Raw genomic sequence first — 10,982 nt, forward strand, 5'->3', positions numbered from 1 at the left:
ACAAATCTTGGACAGATGAGTCCCTCCGTCTAATTGCCTCCGTCAGACTCAACGAAAAAGTCTGACATGGCTGCCGTTCTGATGATGTGGCATGACGGGTTGACATGTGGACTGCTAACTGGAAGGGTACTTTGAAAAATTGGACAAATGAATCCCTGTACCTAAAAACTGCGTCCTTTTAAAGAGAATATCACCTTAACCCTTTCGGCTCTCAGCAGAAATAGCAGACATGGCTTTTCACAAAGAAAAAGGTCCTACCACTATGTACTTTAGAAGACCTGTAAACATAATGCGTAAAGTATAATGTTACTTGCCATTACAATTGATCTATTGGACACTGGGCTTATCTGCTTCTGCGCAAAAGCTTCTCCGGTCTACATTCACTCAGAAGCTACCATCCACAAATAACTGTCCCTAGCACCTTAACTGTCAAATGTTTTAGATCAATTTTGTTTGTGTGAAACAAAAATATTCTAAAGATGAAACAGAGATAACTATGCAGCATCAGAAGCTTATTATGCTATCAATATATGATCAAAATGGAACAGATGAGAACAAAAGACTGAAAAAGAAGTGAATTTAACTCGCTTTAGGTCGACTCTTGGCATTCTCTTTGATATAAATGCAGCTTCCTTTAATATCAATATCAATATCAATATTTCTAAGATGTTCCATACTAAACAACAACAGCTTGCAAGCTTCTGGTAGCTTTCCTCTTTGGCAAAGGAATTGAACCACTTCTTCTATTTTAACACGGTATCCATTCTTATAGTGCAACTCAGAAATGCTTTATCTTGCAGTCCAGAGCCAAAAAGGAGCAGTAAATTCTCAGTTGACAGGTTTATATTTTGTCTAATATTTCTCTCCAGCATCATGACAATAAGGGAGGTAGACTCATGAACACAACCTTTTTCCAAAAGTCATGCCAATATAGAATGCAAGGTTTCATTCTCATATAATTACTTAACAAGGTTTCATTCTCATATAATTCATCAAACAGCTTCAATGCTGCATCATAGTCACCTCTCTGACACAAACTCCGAATTAGAACACTGTACGAGGCTAAATCTGTTGGGACTTGAAGGTTTTTCATGTTTTCAAACACCTTAAATGCTTCATCCAGGTTTCCTGCAGAACAATGTGCATGAATTAATATATTGAAGGTATATATATGTATCTGGTATGAAAGTCCCATCTCCCATCATTTGGCCCAAAATATCCTTTACCTTGTCCAACTTTTGTGCCTCACATAATCCTTTTATTAGAGTATTGTACGTAATTACATTTGGCTTTAGCCCCCTACTAGTCATCTCTTCAAGAAGAAACAATGCTTTATCTACTAGTTGTTTCATACAATACCCTCTAATCAAAGTTGTGTAAGTCACAATATCAGAATTCAAATCTTTGCATTTCTTGTTCATACCATTCACTAAGTTATGCGCTATACTAACCTTCCCTGCTTTACACAAGCCATCAACGAGTGTATTATATATAACAACATCCGGATCGCAATCAAAGCTCATCATCTCTTTAAAGAACCAAGACCCTTCTTCAATGTAGGAATTCTTGCAAAACCCTCTGATCAAAATATTCGCGTTGAGAATAGAGCTCCTCACCATTAGCCTCTAGAAAGAACCGCAATCAATTTAAGGATTAAGGTCAAAGTAAAACGACGTAGTTTTTAGGTACAGGGACTCATTTGTCCAATTTTTCAAAATATCCTTCCAGTCAGCAGTCCACATGTTAACCCGTCATGCCACGTCTTCAGAATGGCAGCCACGTCTGACTTTTCCGTTGGGTCGCAATTGGACGGAGGGACTCAATCTGTTCAAGATTTGTGAAGGTGGGGGATTTAAAAGTATTTTTAAATGCTCAAGGACAAAAATGTCCGCGAAGTAAAAAGTTAGGGATCTATTTGTCATTTTCTCTTATTATTATTATTATTATTATTATTATTATTATTATTATTATTAGATTAGATATAAAGGAGATTTGTTTGAGTGAATGAGTGTGTTTGTGATTATGGACTAAACGACGACGCCGTTTCAACAAACGACCGACTCAAAGGATTAACTGTAGTCTTACTATCCCCTTGGCACGGCATCAGTAAAGAAAAAAACAAAATAAATTGATAGTTGAGACTTTTGACACATTAATCACGACAGAGGGAATTTGAGACTAAGCAGTAAGAAGAAGCAGAAGCAGAAGCGTCTGCCGCAAGACAATGGGTGTCCACGGTCTCTGGGAACTACTCGCCCCCGTCGGCCGCCGCGTCTCCGTCGAGACCCTCGCCGGAAAAACCCTTGCAGTCGGTACGACCTCGTAAAACCCTGTCTCCTATTTTTCGCTACTTCTTTTTCCCGTTGTTCGCTCCATTATTGAACGAATAAACAACGCCACGACCCTTCGCTCTTTCTTCTGCAGATGCGAGCATATGGATGGTGCAATTTATGAAGGCGATGCGCGATGAGAAGGGCGAAATGGTTCGAAACGCTCACTTGCTGGGCTTCTTTCGTCGAATTTGCAAGCTCTTGTTCCTCAGGACAAAGCCAGTCTTCGTCTTCGACGGCGGAACCCCCGCCCTAAAGCGCCGCACCGTCATCGCGCGCCGCAGGCAGCGTGAGAACGCCCAGGCCAAAGTCCGCAAGACTGCAGAGAAATTACTTCTCAATCACGTAAGGCTTCTAAAAAATTATTATAAAATGCGAGCTTTGATAGTGAAGTCAATTTTTGTTTCCACCCTTGGGCTAAACCACTTTTACTCCCTGCTGTGTAGTGTCGAAGTTATTTGGATCTTGATAGTGATTGTTTTCAGGCTTTGCTATGCCTCAGTTATTGAATCAAATGCTTTTCACCTTGATCCTTTACGGCGTCCTGTATACATTGAGTTTTGCTACGACACTTGAACTCGATTATGTCTCGGCTAGCAAAGTATTGAAATTGAAAATTTAATTACGTTGAAAAAGTTGAAAATATGTAAATTTTTACTTCAAAAAGGTTAAAAATAAGTCATCTCTAATTCTATACAGATGAGGTCCTAGTGTTGGATTGAAATTTTTCCTGATTTTATGCATTACGAATGTCTGAGAATTGTGGGCTGAGGCTTGCTGTGTGCTGTGCTTGTAGTTAGTTTAAAATTTAGACACATAAATACAGGTCATTTGTTCTAATGGCTGAGTAGGTAAAGAATTAATGGTGCATTTTGTCTAAGTTACTGGCTTCATGTATTCCGTCACCCTCACCTTCTGTTTTTTCGTTTTCCTTTTCAACTTTGCTCTATAGTTAAAGGCATTGAGGTTGAAAGAAGTTGCTGATGACATTAAGAACCAGAGGCTGCAGCAGAAGAGTGAAGCCAAGGGATGCAAAAAACCTGATCGGATGGACTTTGTCGATAGTGATCCAGGAAAAAGTAACATGAAAGAGATAAATGAAATGTAAGCAACATCTGTTGTTGTAAATCATTAAAGCTTTCTTTTGTGTGAGGTATACCTGCCTCATTATTTAAAATTATTCATTTAGGTCTTCAGCTAAACTTGCAGCTACAGAGGCAGGAAATTTCTTGCAAGAAGTTGTGTCAAGAAGTCGCAACCAGGAGGAACTTGATGAAATGTAATCCATGTATATAACATATTTACTGAAATGAAGGGGGCCAGTCGTGAATGCCACTGTTAAACGTTTTGATGTTTGCATGACTTAATTTAGGTTGGCAGCATCTATATCTGCAGAGGAGAATGGAATACTAGCCGGGAAAGAAGTGCCATCTACTGTACCTAATACTTCAGAGGAGAAATTTGACACAGATGGAGAAATGATACTGGTAAATTTTGCAAATTTAGAAGATGGATTGATTAGAAGTAGCCCTTACTATCATATGACCCATTCTTGATTGTAGCTTGTATTGTACCTTTCGTAGTGTTAGACACTGGAATAAGAAGACAATTTAAAGAAAAGGTACTGCATTATTATTGGTGGGGCCCAACAATGTGTTTGAGAAACCCATGAATCATTTGTATGACACGGGATTTTTAATATTTCCTTGACCTCTTCCAAAACTCATGAAGTGACTAGACCTTCCCTCTTCTGTTTCCAGTCGTATGTAATGACGAAACTTACTTCCCAACATCCTCTATAATAACCTCTAATTGACTATTTGACTTCCCAATCTTCTACTCTCTAGCTACCTCCTTCTCTGATCCTATTTACAGTTTGGCCTTGGGGATTATGTTTTATTGTGGCCCTCTTTGTTTTCTCCTGGCATGAACTTGCTTCACTCCTAAACACCTTTAAAGTAAATATCAGAGCTATAATGGGGAATAAGGCCATATTTGTTCTTCTATATTAGTTGTGACATCCTAAAGTGGTATATTTGTCAATGTTTATCCTTCTGCACTTCTTGCTGTCTCATCTATATTTTCTTTTTCTTCTCTTGCAGCCTTGTGACAATGAAGTAGATTTAGCTGTTTTAGCTGCTTTACCACAGTCAATGCAACTTGATATTCTTGCACAGGTCAGTTTTTTGACATATATTTAGGATGATGATACAAGGAAGGAGGAAAAATGATCCTCCCAACAAAAAATTAAAACAAAAGATTAGTAAATTGTAGGTTTTCCAATCTCTCAACATGTTTGAGGGAAGTCCTCTAAAGAGATAATGAGCTTTACACCATATAGAGGCCAGTGTCTAATTGTACCTTAAAAATGAATTATCTGAAAACTAAAATTAGAGGTACGAGAATCGCACATGCTCAAATACTCCTGAAAGTGGCATATACTGCTCAATGCCACAAAGATTTGCTTCTTACCTGCTACCAAATTTTGTGAACCTTGTAAATAGAACTTATCTAAGGATGCTCACCCAAGAATCTTTTTGAAGATGCTAAAGTATCCAGAGAGTTAGCCATTGAAAAACATTTTGGATGATATTCTTTACAGCTTGTATTTTTATAGTTTTTCTTATTTATTATATTGCAATGAAGGAACTGATAAAACATTTCAAAGATTATTCTCTCGTAGAATGTGTGTGCTTGTGCACTCTATCTTGAAAATATCATCTTCCTTTTACTTGCTTGTGTCATTTTTTCTTTTTATGTAAATGATAGGGGCAAGGGTAAGGGGATTCTGTTTAGAGAAAGTGACTTGGGTGGTTGTAGCTCAAAATGTGACAATGTGATATCAACAAATGACAATCAAGACAAAATTGATGAAATGTAAGCTGCATGATTTGTCAAAATTTTGACACAGTAGCATTTTAGCTTGGTTATAAAGTATTTTGTCTTGGAGTTTATTAGGTTAGCAGCCTCTATTGCTGCGGAGGGCATTGCAAAGTCTATGAGTAATGCATCAACTTTTTTTGAGGCTTCAGCCATTGAGGAAGAGGATGGTGACTATGATGAAGATGAAGAGATGATACTGGTCAGCTTATATTTCTATGCGTCAATTATGATATTTCATGTGTGTGTTTTATTCTCATAGTTCAGGCAACTGCTCTTAGTCATTACCTAATTTGGCAATGTTAACATATCCACAAGGATTTAAAACTTCACGCACGCACAAGTGAAGAAGCTGTTCCTAAAAATCTAGTGATGTTTGGGGAAAAAAATAAAGATTGCTTGCTAAAGAATAGTTTTAAGTGAATGCACTACTTAACAATAACTTCTAAGTGGATCCATCCAAACATAAATTGATTTTCATATATTTGATTATTTAAAAAAGTTATGTTGATAATTAATTATTAAAATAATTTGAATCTCAGGGTTTCCAAACGCATACTAAGAGTAACGTTTGTGTGAATCATATGCTTGGATGTCGTTTTTGCAGCCTGCAATGCATGGTGAAGTTGATCCAGCTGTTCTGGCCTCTTTACCTCCATCAATGCAACTGGATCTCCTAGTTCAGGTAATTGAGCTCATAAAGTATTGTCTATAGCCTAAGTACCGTTACATTAATTCTGATGTCGTTGTTGAATAATTATTCTGCAGATAAGAGAGCGATTAATTGCAGAGAATCGACAAAAGTATCAAAAAGTAAAGAAGGTTGGTAAAAGAATTCATATTTATTTTTTCATGCATTGAAATAAATGTAAATGCCCATGTCCAAAATTAAAGTTGCAATTGTCATGAATAGTGCTGTGTACTTTTAGACACTGATCCTGTTCGACTTATGTCGGTATATGTTGAGTAAAATGTGGCTACTGTTTGATTGGAGACCTGGTATTATTTAGGGTTGGATTCGGTTTGGACTGATTTTGAAGCAGATAATCGCATATGGGCATAGTGCAAGTGCCTGATGGGGTGATTTTATTTTCTGCCTATAGCAACTGTTGTTAACTCTTTTCATTTTGGTAGAATCCCACATTGCCTAGAGATAAGTCCTAGATGGCCTTTGTAAGAGCTTGTACATTCGTCACCTCATGAGCTAACTTTCTGGAGTTTAGTTAGGCTTACTCAATTCCTGTAGAAGTAACTTTCCTCATTACCATGTGCTTAATGTATGTGATCTGACTGGCCCTCTCAGGATCCTGCAAAATTTTCTGAGCTACAAATAGAAGCTTACCTTAAAACAGTTGCTTTTCGACGAGAGATAGATGAAGTGCAAAAAGCTGCTGCTGGAAGAGGAGTAGGGGGTATCCAAACTTCACGGATTGCATCTGAAGCCAACAGGGAGTACATATTCTCATCATCTTTTACTGGTGACAAACAGTGAGTAATCTTATTTTCAGTATTTGGTAGTGCTTCTCCTATGAATTGAATATGATGTCTGGTGGAGTTTTCATGTAAAGAACTTCCTTAATCTTTGCATTCTTAAATATCACAGAGAACTTGCATCAAGCAGAGCAGAGAAAAATGATGATGCTCATCGTAAGGCTCAAGGAACACATCCTGTGGAGAATCTTGCTAATATTATTGCATCAGCTGGTTCTAATACTACAAGTGGATTGGTTTGCAATGAACCTAGTGAATCTGTTGATGAAAGAATTCAGACCTTCCTAGATGAGAGGGGTCAATTTCGAGTTAGCAGATCAAGAGCTATGGGGATGCGTATGACCCGAGATTTGCAAAGAAATTTGGACTTGATGAAGGAGATTGAGCTGGAAAGAACACATATCAACAAGGCTTCAAATATTGATGCAATTTTGAGTGCAGAGAATAATGGTCCATCAAAAAGTTCTGGGACCAATTCTGTTGGTAAATTAAAAACTATGAATGTTGATCTAGTTGGCGAGTGTGTGCAAAATGAGCAATCTGTCTTTGACAAAGATACTTCTATAGAGGTATCCTTTGAATACGATAGCAAGAATGCACTCATTGATGCTGAAGATGAAATATTTGCTAATTTAGTAGGAGGAAATTCGGGGACAGTATTTCATGCTGATGGTACTCCAGCAAAAGAACATCCTTCTAATTCAGATTCAGATTGTGACTGGGAGGAAGGAATTGTTGAAGGGAAGAATACCTTCATTCCTGGAAATAATAAAGTGGAATGGAATTCTTCTGTTGCTGAAGGGGATAATAATGATGAGAGTGAAGTAGAATGGGAGGAAGGAGATTGTGATGGTGATAAAAGTACCATATGTTGCCCATCTGAGACTGGGAAAAAGCCAACTCGAGGTCAATTGGAGGAGGAGTCTAATTTGCAGGAAGCAATTAGGAGAAGTCTTGAGACTATAGGAGATGGAGAGCTTAAGCACCTATCATCTGTAGATGAGCATTCAAATGCTGATGAGAAAAAATTGGATTCCCATGGTGATTATTTGGATGTTTCTGGTGCAATGAATTTAAATGATGAAGATGCATTTCTGAAGATCAAAAATAGTATGGCTGTTTCATCTTCTCCAAGGGAAGATGGTTCTAAACAAAATATATTTCATGGAAATGTGGATGCCGATGGTTATGTCAACTCCCAAACTTCTGATTTTCCTAGGGGTCAGTCAAAGTCATATGTAGCATCTATTTCTAGTAACCTGGATATATTGATTGAAAAGCCTAATGTACTGAATAGATGCTCTCATTCTGAATATTCGACTTCAGATGCAAATATGATGAAGGACAATGACCATATGGCTGCAGAACAATTGTTGGATAAACATTGTGATGATACTAAGGTGTCTTCCGATGGCAAAAATGTTTCCAAGGATAATCCACTTGGTTCCACTGGTAAGGAGAAACCTAACTATAATAATGAATCTCAGCCATTGATTAATTCTGATGATAATACCAAGTTTGCCACTCCTTTGACAGAATCATCCTTGAAGGGATCAACAGAAAATGTTGATATTGGGCCAAAGTTAGCTGCAGTGGACAATGATGGAAGCTTCAGAGGAGAAAGAAATATTGATCTTGTGAAAAATGCAGTTAACACCTCAGGAGATTTTCCAGCACATGTAGACGAGGTTAGATTGGAGGAGGAAATACGAATACTTGGTCAAGAATATATAAACCTTGAAAATGAGCAGAAGAAACTTGAAAGAAATGCAGAATCTGTCAATAGTGAATTGTTCACAGAATGTCAGGTGTGTACTGAAACTTATGCATACAAGAGCAATATATTTTCATGACTTGAATATTGCTTTGTCAAAATGGCTACTGTTGTGTTTTCCACTCTTCACTTAAATTTGGTATTCTGCTATGGACTTAGATATCCACTAAACTCTTGAATGATGATTTTGGTGTAAACTGTGTATAACGTATCACTGAGGTATAATTTGTATTTTGTACTTTTGTATTTGCATCTTGTGGTGCAATTTGATATACACACTTTTTGTATTCTTTTATCAATTTCTAGTCTCTTTGAACTCCCTGCATGGTTTGTTGAATTATAATGCTAGAGGCTAAACATCAGTTTAATGTGTTTCCTTTTTGATGCTATTCAAACACCATTTCATCAATGCAGGTAAGTACATTAATTGGTCATGGCTTTATACTTTGTATATAATTGTTAAAATGTTTATTGATATGATAATTTAATTAAGTTATGATCATCAATATCGAGTTTAATATTTGCTTCTCCTCTCATTTTGTTTTCCCATTCCGTATATGTGTATCTTTCTCCAAGTTTCTTGTGATCTCTTATGACTATAAAGAATATGTTATTGTAGGAATTACTGCAAATGTTTGGTTTGCCATATATTATTGCCCCAATGGAAGCTGAGGCACAGTGTGCTTTCTTGGAAACTGCAAAACTGGTTGATGGTGTTATAACTGATGATTCTGACGTCCTTCTATTTGGAGCTCGTAATGTTTACAAGAATATATTTGATGATCGCAAATATGTAGAGACATACTTCATGGAGGTATGGATTTATGCAGTGATCTTAAATAAACTTATATTGCAAACAATCTTATTTTAACGTTTTTTTATCATTTCTGGTTCAGGACATTGAGAAGGAACTTGGATTGAGCAGGGAAAAATTAGTACGCATGGCACTACTACTTGGGAGTGATTATACCGAAGGTGTAAGGTATGACAACCAGAACCTTGCCATTTCTAGAGCATAGTTATGCCTAGTTGTTGCAGTGCCTTCATGAGATGTTTTTAAAGGTCTATATTTGATTTGTTTCTATTATTTACTTCATATTAGAGTGAGAAGTACTAGATGATACTACAGAAAAAAAAAAAAAAAATTATGATACTTTATGTATAGATATCCCTTGTATCTTGTAGTAGGTTTTCGGCGACGTGCTTGGTGTAGATTCCACTTTTTTGCAGTTTACCAGATCAGTGTTTAATGTTAATGTAGTGGCATTGGGATTGTCAATGCTATTGAGGTTGTGAATGCGTTCCCTGAGAAAGATGGCCTCTTGAAATTCCGCCAGTGGGTTGAATCACCAGATCCCACCATTCTTGGATGGTTGAATACAAAAGGTGGATCAACTACAAGAAAGAAAGGATCAAAAGAGACTTCGTCGGATCAAATTAATAGTCATATTAAGGAACAAGAGGATTCGCTGGATTGTGACCAAGAAATCAAGCAAACCTTTTTTGAGAAACATGTAATTGATTTCCTGCTTACATGGTTTTTTGGTTTAAATAATATATTGAAGGACAATTTCACTTTTAATGTTTTGACTTTGTATGGGAGTATGTGACTATTTTCATCTTCTTCTTTTGTTTTAAATAGAGAAATGTTAGCAAGAATTGGCATATTCCATCTTCTTTTCCAAGTGAAACAGTTATATCTGCTTATTATTCTCCACAAGTTGACAAGTCAACCGAGCCTTTCACCTGGGGAAAGCCAGATCATCTTGTTCTTCGAAAGTAAGTTTATATTCCTTATTGTTATACCTCTTACGTCATCCAAATGAGCATTTGTTTCACTGCTGATTATATATGACTTTGGATGAGCCTTGAAAGGAGAGTATATGATAGAATAATATCTCATTTTTTATCATTCTGAGCTATTAACAGTACTTTCCTTCAAATGTTCACAATTTTAAGAGGGTGTTTTGGTGTATTTTTCACATGCCCATTAGCCTGTTGAGCTCCCCTAAAGAAAGGGCTATTCTTTATTTTATTTCTCCTTACAGATAAAATGCTTAATTCTGGCTGTGTATTCAGGGGAATTCAGATTGTTTGATGGGACATCATATGTTAAGCTTTTTTTTTTTTTTTTTTTTTTTGGTCTACTACCTGTTATTTCTGCGATATGGAGTTCAATCGTCAATACTTTGTGTGATGCTTTGGCATGAGGGCACTACAGTAGTCTTCACAGAAATTGTGTGTGTGTGTGTGTTTATCAATTCACTCTGAATATGATTATTCTAGATCGTAACTTTTGAGATTACGAATATTATATGGATCAGGCATTCTGAGAGTTCTAAGTTATTTCGAATATGCATTGTGTATTCCTTGAATTCTGAGTTCTGTTCTCTATACAGATTGTGCTGGGAGAAATTTGGGTGGACTAGCCAGAAAGCAGATGAATTACTATTACCTGTTTTAAAGGAATATAACAAACATGAGGTTAGAGGCTTGCATTGACACCC

The 10,982-nt window shown here is 36.8% G+C and overlaps 1 protein-coding gene across 1 annotated transcript in view; it reads left to right on the plus strand.

The window, feature by feature from the left end:
- The first annotated feature begins 2,150 nt into the window (after nt 1-2,150).
- LOC107494957 (DNA repair protein UVH3) overlaps nt 2,151-10,982 on the plus strand; it is an 11,576-nt gene continuing 2,744 nt past the window's right edge. Inside the window, exons 1-18 of the mRNA XM_052263119.1 lie at nt 2,151-2,312; nt 2,425-2,675; nt 3,283-3,434; nt 3,520-3,609; nt 3,703-3,817; nt 4,433-4,507; nt 5,014-5,207; nt 5,289-5,412; nt 5,818-5,895; nt 5,979-6,032; nt 6,514-6,698; nt 6,814-8,153; nt 8,238-8,509; nt 9,095-9,289; nt 9,372-9,457; nt 9,737-9,989; nt 10,118-10,254; nt 10,875-10,959. Of these exons, the coding sequence (XP_052119079.1) occupies nt 2,225-2,312; nt 2,425-2,675; nt 3,283-3,434; nt 3,520-3,609; nt 3,703-3,817; nt 4,433-4,507; nt 5,014-5,207; nt 5,289-5,412; nt 5,818-5,895; nt 5,979-6,032; nt 6,514-6,698; nt 6,814-8,153; nt 8,238-8,509; nt 9,095-9,289; nt 9,372-9,457; nt 9,737-9,989; nt 10,118-10,254; nt 10,875-10,959 (3,774 nt within the window). The 5' untranslated portion in view covers nt 2,151-2,224. The remainder of the gene's footprint in view (nt 2,313-2,424; nt 2,676-3,282; nt 3,435-3,519; nt 3,610-3,702; nt 3,818-4,432; nt 4,508-5,013; nt 5,208-5,288; nt 5,413-5,817; nt 5,896-5,978; nt 6,033-6,513; nt 6,699-6,813; nt 8,154-8,237; nt 8,510-9,094; nt 9,290-9,371; nt 9,458-9,736; nt 9,990-10,117; nt 10,255-10,874; nt 10,960-10,982) is intronic.

Source organism: Arachis duranensis, chromosome 6 (assembly GCF_000817695.3).
Source record: "Arachis duranensis cultivar V14167 chromosome 6, aradu.V14167.gnm2.J7QH, whole genome shotgun sequence".
Lineage (NCBI taxonomy): Eukaryota > Viridiplantae > Streptophyta > Magnoliopsida > Fabales > Fabaceae > Arachis > Arachis duranensis.